The 27,917-nt window shown below is 41.8% G+C and overlaps 1 protein-coding gene across 6 annotated transcripts; it reads right to left on the reverse strand.

Moving 5' to 3' along the window:
• Positions 1-27,917, reverse strand: LOC127004864 (bestrophin-2-like). Of its 6 annotated transcripts, none has more exons than XM_050873046.1 (16): positions 26,378-26,476; positions 26,022-26,189; positions 25,249-25,436; positions 24,967-25,077; positions 23,934-24,105; positions 22,902-23,031; positions 22,212-22,450; positions 21,336-21,569; positions 20,363-20,575; positions 20,089-20,251; positions 19,670-19,791; positions 17,540-17,561; positions 14,366-14,478; positions 13,365-13,509; positions 13,102-13,183; positions 1-3,488 (listed from the first exon to the last, which is right to left on the reverse strand). In XM_050873046.1, exons 3-16 carry the CDS (start codon positions 25,317-25,319, stop codon positions 3,449-3,451), a joined length of 1,857 nt encoding a protein of 618 aa, XP_050729003.1. In that variant the 5' UTR covers positions 25,320-25,436; positions 26,022-26,189; positions 26,378-26,476; the 3' UTR covers positions 1-3,448. The 6 variants fall into 6 exon arrangements, with proteins under 6 accessions (XP_050729003.1, XP_050729001.1, XP_050729002.1 ...); XM_050873044.1 differs by having other exon boundaries at positions 25,923-26,189; XM_050873045.1 differs by lacking the exons at positions 26,022-26,189; positions 26,378-26,476 and adding an exon at positions 27,707-27,917.

Consider the following 27,917-nt stretch of genomic DNA (forward strand, 5'->3'; position numbering starts at 1 on the left):
CGCTGATACGTTTAAAAATCCTGGCTATAGTCTTGGAGGGAGGAAAAAGGGTGTTGGCTATTGCACTGGAAGCTGTGTAAAGCTATCACTAGGATCACAAGACAGTCCATGAAAATCCCAGCAACTTCCATGAGTCTTTTCGAATGGGTGAGGTGAAGCGCTGATACGTTTAAGAGTGCTGGCTATAGTCTTGGAGGGAGGAAAAAGGGTGTTGGCTATTGCACTGGAAGTCGTGTAAAGCTATCACTAGGATCACAAGACAGTCCATGAAAATCCCAGCTGCTTCCATGAGTGTTTTCGAACGGGTGAAGTGAAGCGCTGATACGTTTAAGAGTGCTGGCTATAGTCTTGGAGGGAGGAAAAAGGGTGTTGGCTATTGCACTAGAAGTCGTGTAAAGCTATCACTAGGATCACAAGACAGTCCATGAAAATCCCAGCTACTTCCATGAGTATTTTCGAACGTGTGAAGTGAAGCGCTGATACGTCTAAGAAAGGGTGTCAACTATTGCACTACGTAGACCGACACTTGACTTGAGTGCATACGGCAACTGCGGACCCTAACGGAATGTAACAGTTAGTATTGCACATTATTATGCCCTGTACGCTGGTATCCCCCGAACCTTCAACTACGACCACTACTGCATCTGGTAAAATATTGCACGCTAAAAAAATATTATTGTCTGTGCCAGGCAGTTTGATTCTGAGCCCAAACCAAATCTTTCCTTGCTCTCTCCCTTAACATATGTGATTATTTTCATGGTCTATGAGTCAAAAATAAATAGCTATGGCTTAAGAGAGGAGGCAGGGCTTGCAGAAAAGGCTGCCTGATGGTTAATATAAAGACTCTATGCCCTAACGCTACGCCTCGTACGTATTGCTCGCCAGAAACTCTCACATTGAGGACACCGGCTGACGCGTCCTGGCAGGGTTAGGGGTGACCGCAACCTGCTCCCATGCTTGCTGAAGATGCTCAGGCTTCCTCCCTCTCCTGCGCCCAAGTCCTCACACTGACATTAACACAGAGTCCGTGATGCCAGAGTAAAAAGTGTGCAGGGGAGGAAGCTGAAGGGAGAAGAAAGGAGGAGGTTAAATAGAGTAAGAAAGAAAGGGAAGGAGGAAAAACTGAAATCAGAAAAACTAGAGAAAATATATGGAAGCAGGAAGGAGGTGAAAGGAGGGATGAAGGAGAAGAAGAGAAGGAGGAAAGCCCTAATGCAGAGGCAGAGAGACCAAGCAGGAGGAGGAGAGGAAAAACAGGAGAAAGTATGAGGGGAGATGCTAGTTTTAGAGGCAGAGAGGAGCAGAGGGGAGGACCTGGCAGCCTGAGGAATCCCTGGAGCACAGCAAGTGGACAGCAGGCAGGCAGTGGCCACCCTAACCCTTGCCAGGCCTTTGTTTCAGGCTGTACACTCATAAAAAATACTCATAAAAAATACTCATAAAAATAGTTTCCTGGGGAGAATGTGACACAGCCTTACATAAAAAAAACTTCCCTGATCATGTCCCCAACCAGAGACTACCTTGTGGTCCACTCGTCGCGGTTTACGTACGTACGAACACCATTCACAGCAGTACGTAGGAAAACATCCGCGACGTAGTGCGACTGTCACTACCTTGTGGTCCACTTGTTGCGGTATACATAGGTACGAACACACCATTCACTGCAGTACATATAAAACATCCATGACACAGCATGACTGTCATTACCATGTGGTCCACTCATCACAGTTTAGGTATCTAAGAACACACCATTCACAGCAGTACGTAGAAAACATCCATGACACAGCATGACCGTCATTACCATGTGGTCCACTCATCAAGGTTTAGGTATCTACGAACACACCATTCACAGCAGTACGTAAAAAGACATCTGCGACATGGTGCGAACGTCACTACCTTGTGGTCCACTCGTCGCAGTTTACGTACGTACAAACACACCATAAACAGCAATACTGGTTTGTTACGTAAAACATTCGCTACACATTGTGACCTCCTCCATTGTGACTCATAGTGACATGCCTCATTACTTATTTGTGGCAGAGAAGACTCATCAGGACAGTGAGTGCAAAACTTGAATGCTGCCAGGGTGTGACTCTGCCAACTCTTGGTCACTGGCAGGGCTACTGCAATGTTGTGCACGGCTACTAAGGCAACCTCTACCCTGATAATGAGTCTGTATTCAACCTTTCGCACAGCCACAATAAGTAAACAACCTTCATGACAATCTTCACAGTGGAATCTATGAACTAGACTTAAATAGTAACTTGCTTACAGGTAACCAACAACAGCAAGTGTGTACAAAAACATTCAACAGCCAGGAATGTACAGCCAAGTGGCCACCAGCACCACGATGCCTTCCACTGCTCCCCACACTAATACTGGAACCAGACACAAATGGAATGCCCACTGTGTAACAAAGACAACACTCCAGAGACTCATTCTGGCAGCCACCCCACACAAAAGTGTACAATGCTGTGTAGTGTCTCTGCCTGACACACACACTGATAACTGGCAAACACTGTAGGTGCTCCTGAAGGGCTTCTTGGCCAAGTTTAGGGGCTTGATTTGTACAAGGATACTTACTACCTTTCCAGCAGGTTTAGTTGAGTCCTTGATCAAATATATCATAGCTTGGAGGTGTGAACCTTATCACAAGTACACAGTGTGAGTCATTGCATTGAAAAAATAATATGTACACAGCAACACTTTGCTTCACACACCAATTTGATTGATATCCAGTGACCCTCATCACTCAGTGCTGCAGGGCAGACTGCCTTGGCCCAGGACCAGTGTTGGGCATGTTATGCTTACCACTTTTGTGTCTGGCTGACTGAGTCTCTTGCAGTGAAAAGAATCAAAGGAGAGAATTCACAGCAATACCAAAAGTGTTCGCATCTCACCACACCTCACTTTCCAAGGTACTTAATTAAGCTCGAGTTAGCAAAGGCCTGAACAAGACTGCCTTAGTCTGCAACACAATAGTTAAAAATATTCATATCTAATAACAGTAACAAAAAATAATGATTCGTAATAACAATAATAAAAATAATAATAACAATAATATAATAATAATAATAACAATGGTAACAACAATGGTATGAGTAGGGATCACTATTATATAGACAGGTACAACTGCTGCCCAGTACAAAAATAAACTAAGCTAACGGCAGAGTTACAAGTCTTCACCGACATCAGCTGCGCCTTAAAACTTCTGCCTCACAACCCTCTACGACACACACGAGGGAGTTACTTACGCTCAGGCGGACACACAGTGACTCACAACATGATGTGTCGAAGAGCCAAGCGACGGCACACCAACACACAGTCCCTCTTCCCATCCTGACAGACCAGCGAGGACTGAGATAAAACCAATCTTGCAAACAGTTCTTGAACCCGATGAAGCCAGCGGAGTGGTGTGCTGCAGGGGACTGTGCTGGGTCATCTCGGGTCACACCAGCCACGTCTCACGGAGCCAACTCCCCTGACAGCTGTGGTGGGCAGGAAAATGTTTCGGTCAGTGAGGAAAGCAAGGGAGGGAGAATGATAAATGCAGCAAGTGAAAGTGCACTGGAAGTGAGAGTGTAGCATGCTTGGGTGAGTCTGGCAATGGGGACAGGAGAGCCAGGGTGAGGCTTGGCTAGGAGAACACAGCCGTGATGGTGATTCAGTTAGGTGTACCCAAGGCAAGGTGAACGCCTCAAGGACAGCAGGACATCCTTCCCCACCAGTAGCATGGAAAGGGCTTTCCATGAGGGACTAAAATTATCTAGGAAGTGAAATGCCAATATAAAATTTGCCACCAGAATTTCAGTAGATTACTGTCCTGGCAGACTGAAGTTCGAGCTCTGTTCAGGCAGAGACTTTTCGCTGATAAGGAATGTTTACTGTCCCCCCTTGAGCAAAGGATGAGGTGTGCGATGTGTGAAGGTCCCAGCAGTACCCGAAGACTGACTATAAGGACCTTGCTTTAATCAGGAGGGTACTTGATGGCACTGGTGAAATACACGCACACATGCAATCACACACACACACACACACACACACATATTGAGTGCTAACATGACAAAGAAATAAGCTGATAAGGTGAAATGCTGTGAATCTATAACAACATCCCTCCCAGTGAGGGGAGGCATCACTTGTACGAGATGCATTCTCACACACACACACACACACACACACACACACACAGTGAGTGCTAACATGACATGGGTAATGCAGCACAAGATATATTGCATATACTTCATGAAAGTCTAATCATTTGAACAAGAAATTTATGGCCGGGGTCACCATATACATATTACTTTTCTAGGAGGTAAGATTCATTCCTCATTGAAGCATATGGCACCCCTGGGGAGGACTTTCATAAGTATACACAGTAGGTCATGTGCAGCAATGGCATTCAAATGTTCATCCACGTCCAGAGTGGACACGCTCATCAGTGGAGTGATGTGACCTCAGGGCAACACACAGTCACCCTGTGTGACAGAGGGAAGCACACAGCAGTGGGCAGTGGTGACCTCTATTGGAGGCTACAGGGAGGTCTGGTGCATGATCCACCACGGCCGCGACGCGTGGGTGGACGTGAGTGTTTATATATGTACAGACATGTATTGTAAGAAGACTCTTACCCTCCATGATGAAAACTAAGAGCCAGGCCATGAAGAGCCTCATTTTCCAAGGGCTGTGTGATATCCAAGCCACTTCTGTCCCTTGATGTTATTATGACAATGGGATATGTAATGATGCAGGAGTACTAGGGTGACCCAGCACCTTCCCTGATGGCTGATCACCCACAGTTGTACATGGTATTAAAGGCAGACCAAGGAATGATGAAAATATTATAAAAATTCACAAAATGTTGCACTTATGATCAGCAGTTAATAATAATAATAATAATATTTATAATAATAATAATAATAATAATAATAATAATAATAATAATAATAATAATAATAATAATAATAGTAACCTCATAATTATCTTGTACAGACTTTGATAGAGTAGGTGAGGTCCTCTCTTGCGTAGGATGAGTTAGTAGAATGAAGCAAAGCAAAGAGTTAGTAAGTATGTAGTCAGTTTGCTTTATTAACGAGACATAATTATACAATCAACAGTAGATGACAGGAAATATTATGGCAACGTTTACTGAGTGAGACGACAAAGACTAGAGCGGAGGTTCCCCTAAGAGTCCTCCGGGGTGTGGAGGCGTGACTGGAGGCAGCAGGAGGGTCTGACAGCAGTGATGCCAATTGTCATACTCTGAACATCATATTTTAAGCATTTACATTCATAAAACTCTCGTACCTTTACAAATAACAATCGAAAATTAAAGTTATCGTTGAAAATGTTAAAGAGTGATGGTTTTCTTTCATTTTCACAATAGTTATATGTCAGAAAATAAGAAAAGGCAATAGTTAAATGTCAGAAAATAAGAAAAGGCAATAGTTAAATGTCAGAAAATAAGAAAAGGCAATAGTTAAATGTCAAAAAATAAGAAAAGGCAACAGTTAAATGTCAGAAAATAAGAAAAGGCAATAGTTAAATGTCAAAAAATAAGAAAAGGCAACAGTTAAATGTCAGAAAATAAGAAAAGGCAACAGTTAAATGTCAAAAAATAAGAAAAGGCAACAGTTAAATGTCAGAAAATAAGAAAAGGCAACAGTTAAATGTCAAAAAATAAGAAAAGGCAACAGTTAAATGTCAGAAAATAAGAAAAGGCAATAGTCAAATGTCAGAAAATAAGAAAAGGCAATAGTCAAATGTCAGAAAATAAGAAAGGGCAATAGTTAAATGTCAGAAAATAAGAAAAGGCAATAGTTAAATGTCAGAAAATAGGAAAGGGCAATAGTTAAATGTCAGAAAATAAGAAAAGGCAATAGTCAAATGTCAGAAAATAAGAAAGGGCAATAGTTAAATGTCAGAAAATAAGAAAAGGCAATAGTTAAATGTCAGAAAATAAGAAAAGGCAACAGTTAAATGTCAGAAAATAAGAAAAGGCAATAGTTAAATATCAGAAAATAAGAAAAGGCAATAGTTAAATGTCAGAAAATAGGAAAGGGCAATAGTTAAATGTCAGAAAATAAGAAAAGGCAATAGCTATATGTCAGAAAATAGGAAAGGGCAATAGTTAAATGTCAGAAAATAAGAAAAGGCAATAGTTAAATGTCAGAAAATAGGAAAGGGCAATAGTTAAATGTCAGAAAATAAGAAAAGGCAATAGTTAAATGTCAGAAAATAAGAAAAGGCAATAGTTAAATGTCAGAAAATAAGAAAAGGCAACAGTTAAATGTCAGAAAATAGGAAAGGGCAATAGCTATATGTCAGAAAATAAGAAAAGGCAATAGCTATATGTCAGAAAATAAGAAAAGGCAATAGCTATATGTCAGAAAATAAGAAAAGGCAATAGCTATATGTCAGAAAATAGGAAAAGGCAATAGCTATATGTCAGAAAATAAGAAAAGGCAATAGCTATATGTCAGAAAATAAGAAAGGGCAATAGCTATATGTCAGAAAATAAGAAAAGGCAACAGTTAAATGTCAGAAAATAAGAAAGGGCAATAGCTATATGTCAGAAAATAAGAAAAGGCAATAGCTATATGTCAGAAAATAAGAAAGGGCAATAGCTATATGTCAGAAAATAAGAAAAGGCAATAGCTATATGTCAGAAAATAAGAAAGGGCAATAGCTATATGTCAGAAAATAAGAAAAGGCAACAGTTAAATGTCAGAAAATAAGAAAGGGCAATAGCTATATGTCAGAAAATAAGAAAAGGCAACAGTTAAATGTCAGAAAATAAGAAAGGGCAATAGCTATATGTCAGAAAATAAGAAAGGGCAATAGCTATATGTCAGAAAATAAGAAAGGGCAATAGCTATATGTCAGAAAATAAGAAAAGGCAATAGCTATATGTCAGAAAATAAGAAAGGGCAATAGCTATATGTCAGAAAATAAGAAAAGGCAATAGCTATATGTCAGAAAATAGGAAAAGGCAATAGCTATATGTCAGAAAATAAGAAAGGGCAATAGCTATATGTCAGAAAATAAGAAAAGGCAATAGCTATATGTCAGAAAATAAGAAAGGGCAATAGCTATATGTCAGAAAATAAGAAAGGGCAATAGCTATATGTCAGACAATAAGACAGGGCAATAGCTATATGTCAGAAAATAGGAAAAGGCAATAGCTATATGTCAGAAAATAAGAAAGGGCAATAGCTATATGTCAGAAAATAAGAAAAGGCAATAGCTATATGTCAGAAAATAAGAAAGGGCAATAGCTATATGTCAGAAAATAGGAAAAGGCAATAGCTATATGTCAGAAAATAAGAAAGGGCAATAGCTATATGTCAGAAAATAAGAAAGGGCAATAGCTATATGTCAGAAAATAAGAAAAGGCAATAGCTATATGTCAGAAAATAAGAAAGGGCAATAGCTATATGTCAGAAAATAAGAAAGGGCAATAGCTATATGTCAGAAAATAAGAAAGGGCAATAGCTATATGTCAGAAAATAGGAAAAGGCAATAGCTATATGTCAGAAAATAAGAAACGGCAATAGCTATATGTCAGAAAATAGGAAAGGGCAATAGCTATATGTCAGAAAATAGGAAAGGGCAATAGTTAAATGTCAGAAAATAAGAAACGGCAATAGCTATATGTCAGAAAATAAGAAAGGGCAATAGCTATATGTCAGAAAATAAGAAAAGGCAATAGTTAAATGTCAGAAAATAAGAAAAGGCAATAGTTAAATGTCAGAAAATAAGAAAGGGCAATAGTTAAATGTCAGAAAATAAGAAAAGGCAATAGTTAAATGTCAGAAAATAAGAAAGGGCAACAGTTAAATGTCAGAAAATAAGAAAAGGCAATAGTTAAATGTCAGAAAATAAGAAAAGGCAATAGTTAAATGTCAGAAAATAAGAAAAGGCAACAGTTAAATATCAGAAAATAAGAAAAGGCAATAGTTAAATATCAGAAAATAAGAAAAGGCAACAGTTAAATGTCAGAAAATAAGAAAAGGCAATAGTTAAATGTCAGAAAATAAGAAAAGGCAACAGTTAAATGTCAGAAAATAAGAAAAGGCAATAGTTAAATGTCAGAAAATAAGAAAAGGCAATAGTTAAATATCAGAAAATAAGAAAAGGCAACAGTTAAATGTCAGAAAATAAGAAAAGGCAATAGTTAAATGTCAGAAAATAAGAAAAGGCAACAGTTAAATGTCAGAAAATAAGAAAGGGCAATAGTTAAATGTCAGAAAATAAGAAAAGGCAACAGTTAAATGTCAGAAAATAAGAAAAGGCAATAGTTAAATATCAGAAAATAAGAAAAGGCAACAGTTAAATATCAGAAAATAAGAAAAGGCAACAGTTAAATGTCAGAAAATAAGAAAAGGCAACAGTTAAATGTCAGAAAATAAGAAAAGGCAACAGTTAAATGTCAGAAAATAAGAAAAGGCAACAGTTAAATGTCAGAAAATAAGAAAAGGCAATAGTTAAATATCAGAAAATAAGAAAGGGCAATGTGATGAGTACGATAATCTGGCAATGCTGGTCTGACAGGCTCCTCAACACCATGTCACAGATAAACCAAACTCCAACAACACTTTCATATCTATTTAAAATTGGCAAAACCAGAGATTGTGCAGGGAAGGGCTCTGTCAGGTGTCCTCTGTCTTGTGGAGGTGTGACTAACTAACTATGAATGTAAAGATGAGCCAATCTTTCTATACAGCTTCCAAACTTTCTAAAATCAGTGCTTGAAGATTTACCGTTCTTAAGGAATCTATCACCTGAGGCTTTTTGATAATCTAACACAGACCAAAACTGCTCAGGATAACTCTTTATAAGGTATGAATGAGCCAAACTTTATACCTGTGCAGTTTTCTTGCTTTTTATAACTGCAGCCTCATGATATTTGAGGGTTCAATCACAGGGTGCTTATTGATATAATCTAACACAGTCCAAAACTGCTCAGGATAACTCTTTAGAAGGTATGAATGAGCCAAACTTTATACCTGTGTAGTTTTCTTCCTTTGTATAACTGCAGCTTCACGATATTTGAGGGTTCAATTACAGGGTGCTTGTGTAATGAGGTGGCCTGGGGAACAAGTGTAGTACGTGACCCTACAAAGGTGTTAAGATAAACATGAACGTGAACAGCTGACTGAAGAATGCATCCTTAACTTGTAGAAAAAAACACCACAAAGAGAACCCATTTAGGGGCTTTAAAATGCTTAATCTCCTACTATTTAGTGTTAGTAAAGTACATGAGTAAAGATCTTAAGTGTATTTCAGGAGACAGGATGTGAAGACTTGACTTAAACATGCATCCTTGACTGGGGGATACGAGATGACAACCAAAACCCATGTCAAGGCTTCAAAACCACTGTCCTTACACTGTGCCCCATCCTAGCCTCTGCCAAAACCAGTGCTCTACCTAGGCAATGGCTGTGTTCATTTATTTCCACGGCAGGGAGGGAGTGAATGCATCACCAGTGTATTCCAATATGAATACGAAACCTATTTCAGATTCCAACGAATACGAATACCAATTTGAATACACTGAAATGGCTTTAATCTGAATACAAATATGAATACTTCTTGAAAGTATTCATGAATACATTCATGAATACTTTTCATTGAAAAATACCTTCTTGACATAACTGTGTATAGCACTGCTCTAAAGTTATGCAGCAGTAAAATAGCTCATGAACCTGCACTGTACACAACCATTACACATCCACTCAGGAGGCTGGAGTTGTAAGGAACAACGGATGTTATTTCTGATGATAAATTTAAGGCTGCGTTTACACCAAGCGAGTCACGTCGAGTCGAGTCACGTCAAGTCATTTGAGGCGATTCATATTGACGCAACTCCGTTTACACCGACCTGAGTCAAGTCAGTACTCAATGACCCATTTGATTTCATGGAGAATGGATGCATGTTTTCGTTTTATTTTTTTATTTATCTTATTTATTTTGTTTTCCATTGGTCTTTTACTCTCTTTTTCTTTTATTTTCTATTGGCGTTTTTCAAATCCTTTTCTTTTTCTTTTCTTTTTAGTTCTTTTCTTAATGTTGTTTTTCTTCTTTTGTTTTCTTTTTTTGGTGGGTTTTTTTCTATCATACTTAAGTTGATGTTCGTGTGTCTGGGTGAGCCGCTTTCCTCCCAGAAGGGATCAGCGAGTTATGATTTACTTCATGTTTTTGGTGACGGGTACAATTTCTTGGCGTATGCTTGAGTATGATTGAACGTAACGCATGCTATATGAATGGTGTACATTGTTATTTACAAATATTGAAAATATACATATTAAGTGTATGAATATATCCACTCCCCTTGTCCCTTGTCCTACAAACATAGCTTTGTGATAGAATCTTAACACTGTGTGCATTGTTTTTACATATGTATGAATGGTTGAGTGAATGGTGTGCATGCTTCAGGATGATACGTAAAACTGAAAACTTCTTTCCATAAAGCAGCGAAGACATCACGATTCCGGTGGTTAGGGTCACTGGAATCATATATAGCAGGGGGCTCTTGAACTAAGTTGATTAAGAGTTCCACCAGCATGCTTGAACACACCACGGCAGACTCGCTGTGACTGACGTCAAAAATAGGTCCAGCCCTATATGTGACTCCGACGTGACGTGACTCGACGCATCCGTGTAAACGTTTTTTCAAAACCCATACAAATCAGTGTTAAAACTGGGGTGGCGATTCATGATGCGTCACGAATCGTCAGACTCGCTTGGTGTAAACACAGCCTTAAAGTGTTCATCAGATTATTCACAGAATATGAATACTTTTCCCTTGTATTCGAATACGAATACACCCAAATATGGTATTCGAATGTATTTGGATACGAATAGTCCATCTCTGCTACCCAGCAGCTTCAGGTGGGCGGCTGCACTCTTAATATTTTGGCAGTCATCAATCAGTTTTGGTGTGTAGATCAAAAGTGTGTATTTGGCAACATTCTTTATCCAGTGTGGGCAAAAGTAACCCAGGAGAGTGTGTTATAGCATGGTCTATGCAAGCAGGGTTCCATGTGGTTAGCACTGCCTTTGACACTCACTGAAACAGGGCATAGCAGTGTGTCATGTGAGTTTTGGATAATTAAGGACAGGAGACTTGAGGGCTCATAACCGTATGTATAACTGGGATGAAGCTAAGGCACATGATCTACGTGTTGGGGCGCTGGCCTGCACTACAGCTTCACCTCTATACTCGCTAGGTGTTGGTGCTAATGATACCTGCTGGCTGGTGTCTGACATTGTGACCCTGGAGTTCTCAGTGACAGGAGAGGCTTCTGTCCTCCACTGGGCACTACATCACCAACGACAACTCCACAAAACTCTACGTGATGCCAAAATGGACTTGACTCCACAACAATATCTGATGACCAAGGGTTCTGCACTCAAGCCTACACTCATACTTTTGTCCACTGTCTGTCTTGCACAAAAACTTACAGATCACATTATTATAAATATTCTGAGCATTGCTTTGAGTATTCTCAGGGAGGTATATCATAAACCTGCAGTTGCACTGATCTCTGGTTCTTTTCTGTCATGGCGTATGCATCAACAAATGGCCCTCAGATATATTTATATATACTACATGAAACTACATGTCTTTAACCAGTCAGGTACAAGAATGTTATGGATAGTGAGGTCAGGAGGTCAGGTTCCTACAACATGTGATGGGAGGTGACCCTCCCAGGTGAGAGGCCTAAGGACTAGTGGCTGTTGAGGGCCAGCCTTAACAGACTATCAACATAGACTGAAGGTTACTATGGTGGATGACGCAACCATCAATAAGTCAGTAAATATTTTAACTGTAACTGTGTGCAGAGAATGTTGCTGGCCTTCTCTCTCACAAGGCAACAGGATTGCCTCAGGGATGCTGGTCAGTGATGCAGCAACACAAACCTTCAACACTTGTCAAAGGGAAACAGAAAAGAGGCTGTTTCTGGCATCATAGAATTACAGTTTACTGAGAATATGTTCCCATGTTAAAAGGGCCCACAACCTACATTCTGAATGCTCCCCTGAGGAGCACAGTGCGTGTGCCAGAGCATCAGTGCCCTGTAGTGATGGCTTACTATGGCACACTTAACACTGTTGGGTGTATGGCATCAGAGATGGACTAACAACCTAACAGTACATGACTCTTAGAATCAGCAATGCACACTACAGGACAGTATCTTTAGATGAGTGTCTCATGTTTCCTTACAATTCAAATGTCACGTTTACAAATTGAAACACATTACATATCCACTGTACAGGACTAGAGGCACAGGAAAATGCTAAAAAGGAGATTCTCAGGAGTTACCAAATGTAGGCCAAAGGGCCTCATGTGTGTCCTTGTGAGTATTTATACTATAAAACAAGTTGTTAGCTGCTGGGTGATATACCAAGTAATTAAATCAACTTTAAAGTGCTTAGATGAAGAACACTTGTCAGTGAGGCTGACTTTTAACTTATTTATGGTTTAATAAATATATGAGGGCCCTGCAAGGGTGGGGTCCGCAGGCTGGTGCACTGTGTGCCAAGTGGTTATATAAATATATGAGGGACTGCAAGGGTGGGGGCCACAGGCACTGTGTGCCCAGTAGTTATAGAAATAGATGATGGCCCCTGGAAGGGAGGGGCAACAGGAACTGTGCACCAAGTGTTTATATAAATATCTGAGGACCCTGCAAGAGTGGGGGCCACAGGAACTGTGCACCAAGTGCTTATATGAATATCTGCTGGCCCCTGAAAGGGTGGGAGCAGCAGGAACTGTGCACCAGGTGCTTATATAAATAAACATATGAGGGCCCCTGGAAGGGTGGGAGGCACAGGCTGGTGCACTGTGCACCAGGTGGGTATACATAGAAGTATATGAGGGCCCTGGAAGTGTGTGGGCCCCAGACTGGTGCACCGTGCACCAGGTGATCAGTGCACCCCAGCCTCAACAAGTGATAAAAAGGCACGTACTCTAAAGGCAAGTTTGGTTGTCATTCTGACTATTTGCTGACAAATGACAACAATATTAAACAAGTGGCAATGAACCAATTCCTACAGCACTCGCTCTCTCTCTCTCTCTCTCTCTCTGATCCAACTCACACATTCTCGGTGTCTGGCGGTGCTGGCGAGGCCGGGGAGCCTTCTGTCTTGGGCGTGTCGGCAGGAGCACTGCGCTGAGAGCCTAGGGGAAGGAAGGAGGGGCAGGGTGAGGACCAGGGAGGGGAGCCAGGGAGGAGGGAGTGACAGGGGAGAGGGGGAGGGAAACAAGGATAAAGATAGAGGGGGAGAGAGAGCGACAGCAAGAGAGCGAGAGATACAGCTTTGGCACACAAGTATGAGCACCAAAGTCGCTCTGATCTTACCTGCCACACTGGGGGACCGGGCAGACTCGGGCCTATTGGGATCCAGCTCTTCGGGGTCTGGCATGGCCGCAGCAGCGTGTATGGAGATTTGGCTGCCCTCCACCCCTCCTTGACTTCCCTGGCCACCCTCTCGGAGCCCGGAAACCTAAAGGAAGAAAGAGGAAGATGTGGCTGTTAATATGTTGCCTTTCCTCATCAATCTCCTTTTCCTGCAACATTTTTTTTAAGGAATCAAAACAAGGGTGAAAATAATTATATAGAAAAAAAAATCTCCATACAAAGAAGGCAGAAAAAACATAGATGGAAGACCAAGATAAGCCTCAACTCCAAGTGTCTTTACTCTAAAAAGCTTTTCATAATACATATTGAAGAATTTGTGATCACTTTATGTATCATCTATTTTGGGGGGGTTAAATCATGGCACAAATATGGCCCGTCGCTGCTACACGGTAAAGCCACAAATTTGGCCCGTCGCTGCTACACGGTAAAGCCACAAATTTGGCCCGTCGCTGCTACACGGTAAAGCCACAAATTTGGCCCATCGCTGCTACCGGGTTAATCATAAAAGGAGGAAATATATACAGAGGAAGGCTGCCCCAGAGTTTACCAGTGAAAGAATGGAGTTACAGGTTATCTCTTGCATTAGGAAGTGGGACAATGACAAAAACAAAAACAGAAATGAAAGAATGGAGTTACAGGTTATCTCTTGCATTAGAAAACAAAACTGTGATAAAAATAAGAATAGCAGGAATGAAAGATTGGAGTTACTGATGATCCCTTGCATTAGGAAGTGGGACAATGACAAAAAAACAATAACAGGAATGAAAGACTGGAGTTACAGGTTATCTCTTGCATTAGGAAGTTGGACAATGATACAAAATGAAACAAAACATGATACAAATGATGGACGGTGATACAACACAACAACAGGAATGAAAGAATGTTGTTACTGATTACCTCTTGCATTAGGAAGCGGGACAATGATGAAAAAGCTTACATACCTGCGATCCGAAGATGGAGGCGTAGGCGGATCCTGTTGAGCCGCCCTCCAAGATCCGCGGCGAGTCCTTGTTATTGGGGCGGATCACTGAGGTCGCAACTCCTTTATCCTGGCCTGGGGTGCGGCAAAGGAGGGGTGGGGGGGAATGAATCAAGCCAAACCAGAGAAATAACTACGACAGTGGCAACAACAATAACAACAACAATAATAATAATAATAATAATAATAATAATAATAATAATAATAATAATAATAATAATAATAATAATAATTAGGTACAGTACAAGTCCATCAGTCTGAATTTCTTTGGCCTGAAGATTCCAAGTAAATTCTAAGGTATTAAATATTGAAAAAAAAAAATAGTTGTCTAAATTCGGGAGTTCATAAAATCAATAAAAGTTGCAGAATTAATCGAGTCTGACTTTAATTGATATTCAGACCAATGAACCTCTACTGTAAGGCTGAAAATTGAGGAAGAATTATAATGTCAAGCAGAAGATAAATGTCAAAACATGTATATACTCATGTAGAAGTGTAAAGGATCAATTTATATATGCTTGCAGTAGTGATTTTCTAAGGAGATATATTTGTACTCTAATTGAATAGGAAATCATAACCTTTGGGGGTCATTCACAGAGGTCAGTTTATAGTATTGGCAATGCAGAATTTCAGTAAGATAATGCTAGTCTCAGTTTTTCTTAACATCAAATTATTCTTTTTCAATTGGATAGTAAATCATAACTTTGGGTGTTTGGGGGTCATTCACAGAGGTCAGTTTATAGCAATAGCAATGTAGAATTTCAGTAAGATAATGCTAGTCTCAGTTTTCCTTCACATCAAATTATTCTTTTTCAATTGGATAGTAAATCATAACTTTGGGTGTTTGGGGGTCATTCACAGAGGTCAGTTTATACTAATGGCAATGTAGAATTTCAAAAAGACGATACTAGTCTCATTTTTTCTTATCAAATTATTATTCTTCAATTGGATAGTAAATCATAACTTTGGGTATTTAGGGGTCATTCACAGAGGTCAGTTTTATGGCAATAGCAATGTAAAATTTCAAAAAGACAATACTAGTAATTTTTTCTTAACATCAAATAGTGGTGTCAGGAAATTGGGTAAGAGTGAGGTATATGGGGTCATCAGTTTTGGATCTTTTAGCCCAGCAAGATGACCAACAGAGTGACAGACACACACTATAGGTCTTTAACTCTGAGGGGTCAACGCTTAACATGCATACACTGCCTTCCTTGGAGTTGAAGTTCCTCCTCAGTGGAACATATCATTGTCTTGGGAAGGGTTTGACTGTTACAAGAAACTCTCAAATTTGTTCTCCAGTGGAATAGTAAATCACAACCTTTAGGGGTCAGCATTAAGCATACATACACTGCCTTCCTAGGGGTTGAAGTTCCTCCTCAGTGGAACACATCATTGTCTTGGGAAGGGTTTGACTGTTACAAGAAACTCTCAAATTTGTTCTCCAGTGGAATAGTAAATCACAACCTTTAGGGGTCAGCATTAAGCATACATACACTGCCTTCCTAGGGGTTGAAGTTCCTCCTCAGTGGAACATATCATTGACTTGGGAAGGGTTTGACTGTTACAAGAAACTCTCAAATTTGTTCTCCAGTGGAATAGTAAATCACTACCTTTAGGGGTCAGCATTAAGCATACATACACTGCCTTCCTAGGGGTTGAAGTTCCTCCTCAGTGGAACATATCATTGTCTTGGGAAGGGTTTGACTGTTACAAGAAACTCTCAAATTTGTTCTCCAGTGGAATAGTAAATCACTACCTTTAGGGGTCAGCATTAAGCATACATACACTGCCTTCCTAGGGGTTGACATTCCTCCTCAGTGGAACATATCATTGTCTTGGGAAGGGTTTGACTGTTACAAGAAACTCTCAAATTTGTTATCCAGTGGAATAGTAAATCACTACCTTTAGGGGTCAACATTAAGCATACACACACTGCCTTCCTAGGGGTTGAAGTTCCTCCTCAGTGGAACATATCATTGTCTTGGGAAGGGTTTGACTGTTACAAGAGATTGACTTTCACATGAGTATATACAGTAAGACAGAGACACAGATAGAACACTGACATGCAGACTTCAGCTCCTTTACCAAGCCAGAGCAAGAGCAGATAGCCACTCACAGAACTATCACAAGCCCACAGCAGAATATTAACCCACGGCCTGACTGACTGACTGACGGACTGACTGACTGATAGGAACACAGGAACAACAGACTTCAGCTCCTTTACCAAGCCACAGCACTATCACAAGCCCACAGCAATCCAACACAGCAGAATATTAACCCATGGCCTGACTGACTGACTGACTGGCTGATAGGAACACAGGAACAGCTGACTACCACTCCTTTACCAAACCAGCACTAACAGACAGACACTCACAGTACTCTCACAAGCCCACAGCAATCCAACACAGCAGAATATTAACCCATGGACTGACTGACTGACTGGCTGATGGGAACACAAGAACAGAGTACCACTCCTTTATCAAGCCACAGCAAAAGCAGAACAGTAGCTCACACCACAGCCACAGCATAAGCCGACAGCTACACAGCAAGCCAGCAGAGCGTAAAGGGGCTATTACACCGGGCAAATTTTCCGTGGATCTTCAGTCAAACCACGATTTCCGCTGGCGTGGTTCTCCTGTTTCCGTGGTTTTCTGACTTGTCCGCGATCTTCCAAAGCTACGGTCGATTTCACTGAAGGACGACGGTATTACTCACCATCATCAGCAGCAGCAATGACAAGAAACAAATGAGAACCACGCTAGCAGAAATCGTGGTTTGACTGAAGATCCACGGAAAATTTGCCCAGTGTAATAGCCCTTTAAAGCCTTGTGATATTGTGCAAGGGAAAAAGAAAAATGCATTCTGTCACAGCAGAAGCGCACAGCAAAGCAAACAGCGATTTCACAGCGATTTCAAGCCATCTAAATCTATAAATCTACACTAAGGACACCAAAGCAGGCCCAGACAACACCTTATGAGGACCTCCACCACCATCACCACCACCACCACCACCACCCGAGCATCACTGAACCAAGACAACACCTCACGTGAACCTCCACAGTGACCACCAACATCACCACCAGCCTCACCGCCATCACCACCACAAGTACCGTCGTCATCACCAGGCACTCACCCTTGTCCTTGTTGTCGTCCACCTGGAGATGCGAAACCTTTATAAGTATTGGGTCATTCCTGGAGATGGGGGTGGGGGGGGAGAGATGGGAGGGAGAGATGAGGGGGGGGAGGGGCACCCGTTTCCCCCCATCTGTTTTGGGGGAGGAGGAAAGGAAGGCTGTGGGTAGTGCTCCTCCTCCTCCTTCTCCTTCTCCTCCTCCTCCTTCTCTTCCTCTTTCTTCCACCTCTGTGCTTATGTAATACTGGAAGGGGGAGAGAATTCCACTGTCCTGATGGAAGAAAGGAGTGGACAAGGAAAATATGAAATAGAAGTACTTAGCTACAAAATAGCATATACAAGAATAAAGTTCTACTGAAATGCATCATGATAAAATCTGATAAATGAGATGAAAAATAGTGTGCACTTCAAAGAGCACTAATACACTTGAATGTTGCCCTACCATTATAAAAACTTCTTGTGGTGATTATGTAATCATTAAGCTTCCAAAAAAAAAAAAACTGTGCTCTACATCTTATAGTTTTTTTGTAATAACATTTTTTTCAAAATTATTGACCATTTTTTACTTCCCTGCTACTACTGACCTGAACTGTGGGAACTTCTTTCCCAAGATTTTTGCCTATTTTTTTCACGGTTCACCAGTGTCCGAAGTAACCCTTGGAATGTGCGAACAGGCTCAGATACGTAAACCCAATGAAATATAGCCACTGTTCAAAGTCCTCTCAAGGGTGTCCGAAGTCCCCCTAGACATGGGATGACGTCAGACACCCATATTTTTTCACTTAGCACAAAAACTATTAAGTTTGGTGAAAATGTTGCACCATTTAACGATACCCCTTAACAATACAGAGTAAATGCACAATCAGCATAGATCCTAGGCCTAGAAACAAAATTTCATAAGCAAAAAAAACTTGAAAACTATCCGGTCACCCCGGTTTACAGTACTATTTATCAGGAACAAGCATAGCTGGGCACGATAACAGAAAACCTTATTCCCGATAACCGATAACTGATAATGAAAAACCTTAACGGCGATAACCGATAACCAATACCCGATATAAATCCACAATTCCGATACTAGCTAGCGATAAGTCCAATTGGCGAAAACAATACTATATTGATATTTCAGATAGAACAACATTGATGAATTCAAATTTTCATTATCTGTATTTTAGGAAACTTACAAAACCTTAAAACCACACGTTGACACATACATATGGACGGTAATACTAGAAATGCCTGAACCAGTGTTGTGTTATTTGGTGTCTCCACCGTCAAAAATTGTTTACAAACACTGGTCTCGTGAACGGTGCATGCTCAGACCAGCAAGCGTAGACCTGTACAGTCTCACAAAGCTTTTAAACCATAATTAAGGGTTGCTGGAAGACTGAATCAGACATATAGTACCACTACCACCATCCTCACTGTTTCTAGGACGACACTCTGTACGAGTTGTATTTATATGTACAGAGTGTACGTCGTTCTAGAAACAGCGAGGATGGTGGTACTGTATGTTTGATTCAGCTTTCCAGCTACTCTTAATGTGTTAAGACACATGCGCAGTTCACGAGAGACCAGTGTTTGTAAACAAAAGCGCCAGCTTTTGACGATGGGACACCAAATAACACAACACCGGGTGCCTTCAGTATCATGGCATGGTCACAAACGAATATGGAATATCAAATTTGAGGCAGTGAATAATCATTTTGGGGGCAAAGTTAAATGATTTTTCTATGATTTATTGATTTTTGAGTAGCATAAAAAAATAACCAAGTGTTTTAATTTTCATGACCTAAGTATGAAATCTCATCACCGAAGATATTTCATACCCCGAAGTTTTTTCATACAACACTGGGCCACGTATGCGCAGTAGGGAGACAACGTTTTTTTTCTGAGGTGGAAAAAAAGTAGCGATTATCGCTAGTTTGGTTACAAAAGTAACGAAGATACCGATATATATTTAAATAAGTAGCGGATGGTCGATAATCCGATTTTGTTATCAGCGATAAAGTATCGCGATAACTTATCGCGATAACGCCCAGCTATGGGAACAAGAATATTATAGCTACCACTACCACTACTACTACTGCTACTACTACTACTACCACTACCACTACTACTTAACAATACCTGCAGTGAGTTGTTGGTGTTGTTCCGTCTGATCACAGCGGAGGCCAAGGAGTCCGCTGAGGCATGCGACCCTGACTGACTGACGGACCGGACGCGATGCTTTCTGATGGACAGCTGACTGCCTGTTGGGGGAGGGAGGGGAAGAGAGAGGGGGGGGGTTAGTGTGCCTCCATTACCGAGAGAGAAGGAGAGAGGAGGAGAAAGAGGAAAGAGAAAAAGAGGAGGAAGAGGAAGAGCAGAGAGAAAAAGGAGGAGGAGGAGGAGGAGGAGGAGGAGGAGGAGGAGGAGGTAACAATATGAAGAATAGGAAGGAAGAGGAGGAGAAAAAGAAGACACAAGGATGAGAAAGATAAAAAAAAATTGTTACAAATTCTCTACTCTCTACTCTCTCTCCCTCTCTCTCTCTCTCTCTCTCTCACCCATGGAGCTGCGCTGGTCACCTCGCTTCACTCGACTGTGCAGCATCGACAGGAAAGAACTCTTCCGCCCGGACATTGCCGACCCCATAGAACGCGCCGAGTCAATCCGCTTCACATTGGGGGTTCCATCCGCTTTCTTTCCATCCTCCTCGTTCATCTCATCCTGGTGGAGATTGACACACAGAATCATCCACCTGGTCATCCTCCATCCCTCTGACACTCCTATTTCTTCAAGGTCGTCCTTAAGCTGTCCCACTCCACCCTAGGGCCTCACCTTCTCCTCTGGCTCCTCCTCGACCACGGGAAGGAACTCCTGCTCAGCCTCGGGCACCTGCAGGTTGGCGGTGCTGCCCATGGGGGGCTCGCGCTTGTACTGTTCGGAACCCACTGTGTAAGGCAACTCCTGGGGGAACACCTCCTCCCAGTACAGGTCTTGCGTCAGCTCAGGATGTTCATTATGCATCTCGTCCACGATTAAATAGGACACCTGTGGATGGGTAGGGCTATGGGTTAGATATCACTATTTATACCCATTGTTGGTTTCCTGTATGAGACCCTTCCCTAAAGCTTTCTACCTCCCTCTCAGTCTGATGTTAGTGTACTCCTTCCTGCCCCAGCTAAGGTTCTAATTGCTTTTTTCCATCTGGTTATCTGCTCTATGCTACCACACTCTATCCTACTCTGGCAAAGGTTCTAATTTCATCTCTCCATCTGGTCTCTGTTTGATGTCAGTGTACTCCATCCTGCCCCAGCTAAGGTTCTAATTGCATTTTTCCATCTGTTTATTTGCTCTATACTACTACACTATCCTAATCTGGCAAAGGTTCTAATTTCATCTCTCCATCTGGTCTCTGTTTGATGTCAGTGTACTCCATCCTGCCCCAGCTAAGGTTCTAATTGCATTTTTCCATCTGTTTATTTGCTCTGTTTATTTACTCTATCCTACTCTGGCAAAGGTTCTAATTTCATCTCTCCATCTGGTCTCTGTTTGATGTCAGTGTACTCCATCCTGGTCCTGCCAAGGCTATCACCTCTTCTCCACCTGGTTCTCTGTCCTCTCTGATTCTTACAACTTCTAGGCTGTCACTCTCTTACTTTGCATGTAGTGTTGTCAGTTCTACCCATGCTAAGACCTGCCTCAGACCTCCCCAAGTCCCCTTCCTCACTCTACAGCACTATTGGCCTATCCTCTAACCAGTGTATCATGACCCAGCAACCCCAGCCAGTCCCCCGTCACAGCAGCTCGCCTGAATGTTCCGGTCGATGAGCCAGTTGACCTCAAAGTCGTCATCATCCTCCCCAAAAGGGTTGACCAGGGACTCGGCCACCTTAAGCCAGCCCATGTAGAAGAAGAACTGCAGCATGGTGAAGACGGGGAAGTAGAAGTCAATGTCATTCTTGGGGTACTTCTGCCGTGGGTCGAGGAACTGGCGCCCCATGATGGTGGAGAGGAAGAAGGTGTAGACGGCGAGACTGACGACCTGGGGGTGAGGAAAGACAGGTGATGACTGGTGGGTGGTGATGAAGGCACACACACACACACACACACACACACACACACACACACACACACTTAAGGATGGAGACTTTGGACAAATATAGACAAGGAGATAGGATTTACAAGCTTAGTTCAGGCCCTGTAAACCACAAATAGGTAAATACAGATAGGTTAATAAATACACACACACACACACACACACACACACACACTAAAGGATGGAGACTTTGGACAAATATAGACAAGGAGATAGGATTTACAAGCTTAGTTCAGGCCCTGTAAACCACAAATAGGTAAATACAGATAGGTAAATACACACACACACACACACACACACACTTAAGGATGGAGACTTTGGACAAATATAGACAAGGAGATAGGATTTACAAGCTTAGTTCAGGCCCTGTAAACCACAAATAGGTAAATAGAGATAGGTAAATAAATACACACACACACACACACACACACACACACACACACACACACACACACACTAAAGGATGGAGACTTTGGACAAATATAGACAAGGAGACAGGATTTACAAGCTTAGTTCAGGCCCTGTAAACCACAAATAGGTAAATACAGATAGGTAAATAAATACACACACACACACACACATACACACCTGGGTATACACAAGGGGAATGCTGATCCAGTCGTAGCTCAATAGGCCTCCACATTTTCCTCTAAGGGTGTTCAGTTCGTCTACGATTGTCTTGACCGCGAAGTCGTCCCTGATGCGTCCCTCCTTCCTTGCCCGGGCCACCAGCGTCCCGGCCCAGACCAGCGGCACATAGTATAGGGAATGTGGGGTCTTCTCCACCATGGCGGAAAACACTTTCTTCTCGTTCGCAGTTATGAGGCCTGGAAGGGACAGACAGGACCAAGTGTGTAGCTTGTTTTTTTTTTTTTTTTTTAGGGGAGCAGGGGGGGAAGAAGGAATCCAGATCAAGAGCTGAATACACACACACACACACACACACACACACACACACACACACACACACACACACACACACACACATAGATTATATAAATTCATAAATGGTAAGATTAAACCAAGAGAAACAATTGAAATACCGGTAGGAATAGACTAAGTGAGGAAGTAGTATCGGCAGAGTGTGCATAACTGTAAGGAAAAACTGGACAAGTACAGATATGGAGACAGGACCACACGAGCGCAAGCCCAGGCCCTGTAAAATTACAACCAGGTAAATACAACTAAGTAAATACACACACACACACACACAATGAGAGACTCTAACCTCATATACTACAACTAGGTCAATATAAGCAAGTAGACACAAGCACACACCTGCCTCAAGGATATGGTCAAGGGTGGGGAATCTCTTCTTGGCCCGCGGGGTGATCATGGTCAGCGTCAAAACAAAGGCCAAGTTGACGTAACGGAGTATTGTGCGTCGCATGAGCCTCCCCTGGCGATCCTGTGTATGGGGGGTGAGTTTTTGTTAGGTTACAATAGGTTAAGTTTACGGTATCCTCAAACACATGACAGCCAGCACCTTATGGCATAAATCAATGAAGAATGACCTCACTTTGTTGTATAGAAAGTCTCATTAGTAAGGAAGCATCTTTGAATTTTCTGAGTCAAGACCTATAGTAACTGTTTTGGTTTTGTTAGGTTAAGTTTAGGGTATCCTCAAACACATGACAGTCAGCACCTTATGGTATAAATCAATGAAGAATGACCTCACTTTGTTGTATAGAAAGTCTCATTAGTAAGGAAGCATATATGAATTTTCTGAGTCAAGACCTATAGTAACTGTTTTGGTTTTGTTAGGTTAAGTTTAGGGTATCCTCAAACACATGACAGCCAGCACCTTATGGTATAAATCAATGAAGAATGACCTCACTTTGTTGTATAGAAAGTCTCATTAGTAAGGAAGCATCTTTGAATTTTCGGAGTCAAGACCTATAGTAACTGTTTTGGTTTTATTAGGTTAAGTTTAGGGTATCTTCAAACACATGATAGCCAGCACCTTATGGTATGAATCAATGAAGAATGCCCTCACTTTGTTGTATAGAAAGTCTCATTAGTAAGGAAGCATCTTTGAATTGGTATGAATCAATGAAGAATGCCCTCACTTTGTTGTATAGAAAGTCTCATTAGTAAGGAAGCATCTTTGAATTTTTTTAGTCAAGACCTATAGTAACTGTTTTGGTTTTATTAGGTTAAGTTTAGGGTATCTTCAAACACATGATAGCCAGCACCTTATGGTATAAATCAACAAAGAATGACCTCATTTTGTTGTATAGAAAGTCTCATTAGTAAGGAAGCATCTATGAATTTTCTGAGTCAATACCTGTAGTAAATGTCAACACTTACATGGCCGTGAATGGAGGTGGAGACGAAGAGGGCGAGGGAGTCCGGCCAGGGCAGCGTCTGGTACTGGTCCCACCACCGCTTGATGACGATGCTCACGTAGAAACCCAGCACGAAGGACACAGGGATGAGGTCACTGAAGTAGTTACAGTAGAGCGCCACCTTCTCAAAACTCCTGGTGGGGGAGGAGAAGGATTAGGAGAAGGTGGAGGAGGTGGAGGAGGAGGAGGAGGTGGAGAAGGAGGAGGAGACATTAAAGAAAATAGGAAAAGAAGAAGGAGGAGGAAGAGAAGGAGGAGGAGGAGGAGGAAATGATAAAAAAATGGAAGGAGGAGGAAAGCAAAGAAGTCATTCATTCATTTCATCGATGCCTGCTCCTAGGAGCTCCCACCAGGGGATGGCCACAGCAGAAGACCTTCCAATTTTCTCTATCCAGACACTCCCTCCTTGCCTGCTCAAAGTTTCTCAAAGATCTTTCCCCCCTCTCCCCAACGTACTCTTGCACCCTATCCCTCCATTTCACTGGAGGTCGTCCTCTAGCATTCCCTCCCTCTATCTCACTCACATACATCCTTCTGGTCATCTTACTCTCCTCCATTCGCTCCATGAGGCCAAACCACCTTAAGGTCTGTCGCTTCACTTCTTCCACCACTCCACACTTCTTCCCTTCACCCCTGTGATACATTCCAAAATGCTCGTACACACTTTCATTACTCATTCCATCCATTCTACTCACACCACAAGCACTCCTCAAATAACTCATTTCCACTGCCTGCACTCTAGACCTCTGACTTTCATTCCAGGCCCACGTTTCACATGTGAGGGTTGGTACTATTATTGTATTTCTCAAATCCCCCTTTATTTCCATGTTCACACTTCTGCCATTCATGATTCATCCCAAAGACCCTACCACCCTTCTTCCTTGCAATGCCCTCTCTCTTATCTCTCCCTCCATACCACCATGCTTACACATAACTGATCCAAGGTCCTTAAACTCATTGACCTCCTCCATTTCTTCACCACTATTTAGCCTCACCTCTTCTCATCCTCTGTCAGGGCCACTCTGTACACCAGCGAGAGTATGTAGTAGACAACGGTGTACGCCAGCAGGTCCATCCACACCAGCTTGTACACACTGCCTCGCCATCTGTAAGGACATAAGATTGTTCACTTACCTACTAATTATGATTCTATTATCTATCCTTTTTTTTTTTTTTTTTTTAAGTCCATCGCCAGCAGTTTGAACACACTGCCACACCAACTGCAAGGTCATGAGCATCTCCACTTCAAGGCAGACACAGCTATGTAAAGTGCGCACCTGAAGAGCAGCCGCCAGAAGTTGCCGAAGCCCTTGCAGTCAGCTACTTCGTGTGTGTAGGTGACAGTCATGTTGCCTCACGCCTGTGCTGATGCTGATGCTGACAGTTCACTGGTGTGTTAGCATGGCTCAGGGAAGCAAGCAGTGTTGCCTCGCCCCAGCTCCTGCTCCTCAACGATGGCACAAGCCTGTCAACCAACGCAATTTATGGTAAAAATGCAGCAGGAATAGGCGTATTATTTTCAAGACACAGATTACGGTATGTTTTTGATGCTCAAGAGATTAACCTGAATACACTGAGGTATAAACAATACGGAATATATGTCCATTGTGCTTCACAGACCACACCTACTCTTCCTGTATATTAATCCAAACTACATAATACTGGGAAGAATGTGCAAGGATAGCATAGTACTTCCAACATTGATGCATGAAAGTCTGACATGGACATGGAGTGAAATATAAAATGAACGTGTTCATTGAAAATTTGGCATGTTTTGTAAAGGAGGCAACAAATTGCAATTCAACACATCTACTAAATAAATTAACCCTAGCTGGCCCTTTTGTAGCTATTGTTCAGGTATAAGTATCTCTTTGTGAATAAGCATATTTTTTTAACAGGTCTCTGCCTCGAGATAAATGGCTCAGGTCTGCTCCTATATCTGCCTCCTCACCTCCTTCCCTTGATGCCTCGCCTTCTGACCTGACCTCATTGGAGATCTCACAGCATTTCATCTCCACACGCCTGCCCCCTTTCTCTCTCTCTCTCTCACCGTTCCTGCCCGTACCCGCACACCCCTCATCAGCAGGTGGTCAGAAGAAGGTCACGCCACATGACACAATGCGCCCCGGCCAGTAATCGATAGAGGCCGTGTCCCCCGTGTGCTCACAGGTGTGGCTGAGGGATCAACGCACCACAACCACCCCACCGCAGTCCTCACCTGTCAATGAGGAACAACAGGTGATAGCAAGTGTGGGATTGCCCGAAGATTCTTCATCATTTTGTCGCCATGGCGACGACGGGTCTCTCCTTTGTCTTGTTTTCTGTTTTACGCCGTGGAATGACTGTCCGGAGTACTCTGAGTCATTGTAGGTTACCACTGTACTCTCAGTCCGTGCACATGCTCACCCTTGCTCAGAAGTGTGTGTGCCTGCAATATTTATCGAGTCACTTTGGTGCAGCCTCACGCGCGGCCCCATAGCATACCGTAGATGCCATACACTCAGCTGATCCTTTCCCGCGTCAACAAAGGCCATGCACTGAGGGTTGCCAGATTCATTCTTGATCAAAAGCCGAGCAAAGCTAGAAAAAAAGGCCAAAGAAATTTTCAATATATTTTTCATAGTCCCATCAGAAACCTCCAGACTAAGGTCATGATTGTCCTAATCACTGGAATACGATATAAACCTTGGATTTTTTTACGGTAACATTTCCAGCGATGCAGTGAACTCTTGCAACACAAGCTTGCTGGCAAGCAATATTTCTGCCCCCATTCCCATGGCAGCACCAAGAGATTCACCTGCATTCTGTTTCTTGCCCTCATTTTTGTGAAGAGTACAAGATAAAATAACGCATCTTATATAATTAACTGATCGACAGTCGACGCAACACACACACACACACACACACACACATATATATAGATATATATATATAGAGAGAGATATATAGATATATATATATATAGATATATAGAGATATATATATATATATTTATATATATATATATATATATATATATATATATATATATATATATATATATATATATATATATATATATATATATATATATATATATATATATATGTTAAATGGCCTTACCTAACTAGTGTGTGTGTGTGTGTGTGTGTGTGTATATATATATATATATATATATATATATATATATATATATATATATATATATATATATATATATATATATATATATATATATATATATATATATATATATCCAGGAGCAGTTAATTTCTTTGTCCTATAAGTCTTAAAAACCGAGCTAAATACACAATTATTTTTGTGTTAAACTTTCAAGATCGACGGAGAGATAACACGTATATACGTATCCCATAATTAACACCACGTAGTTACAATAAATGCAACATAAAATGACAGCCCCGAAAACGGTCAGTGTAGTGCAAACTTTTTGTTTGACAGCCTCTTTTGACCTGTGGGTAGAGAGATCGTGGTGACAGCATATATGGCGTGAAAGGCTGTGACGGAGACATAATGACACCCCATAGTGCCCGGGAGGCCCACACAAGCTAGCTATTGATATCATGAAGAGATCGAGGCCCACGCGCAGCTTAGTAGGCTATATCGATATGACTTCACAAAGGTGGTCAACTGAACGTGTCGCACTGCACATTGGCAGCCAGGTCATATCTACACCGATTTACAACTCTACTGGGTGTCTTCTATATCAGTATCTTGCACATGTGGAGACTTTCTTACCTAATAATTATGTCGCCTCCGGGCTTGGCATGGACATCCGCGCTGGTGTAGGCCTATTATACGCCCTTCCAGGCTGGGTTTAGAAGGAGTGTTCCATCTCTAGTTACTCCTCAGGTCTAAAAATATGCTGTAAAGTCACAAAATCGCACATCTTCAAGCACACCAGCAGGAGCGACGGGCCCCGTGCGAGTCTGTACTGTCGTCGGGTCTG

The sequence above is a fragment of the Eriocheir sinensis genome, chromosome 29 (assembly GCF_024679095.1).
Source record: "Eriocheir sinensis breed Jianghai 21 chromosome 29, ASM2467909v1, whole genome shotgun sequence".
NCBI lineage: Eukaryota > Metazoa > Arthropoda > Malacostraca > Decapoda > Varunidae > Eriocheir > Eriocheir sinensis.

Bases quoted from the DNA above. Each gene is read 5' to 3' on its own strand.
- LOC127004864 (XM_050873045.1), bottom strand. From the start codon at position 25,319: ATGACTGTCACCTACACACACGAAGTAGCTGACTGCAAGGGCTTCGGC. The intron at 20,576-21,335 runs GCGAGCTGCTGT...ACCCATCCACAG, and splicing joins TCATCGACCGGAACATTCAG to GTGTCCTATTTAATCGTGGA. The intron at 14,479-17,539 runs GTGAGTGCCTGG...GCCGCACCCCAG, and splicing joins GGACGACAACAAGGACAAGG to GCCAGGATAAAGGAGTTGCG.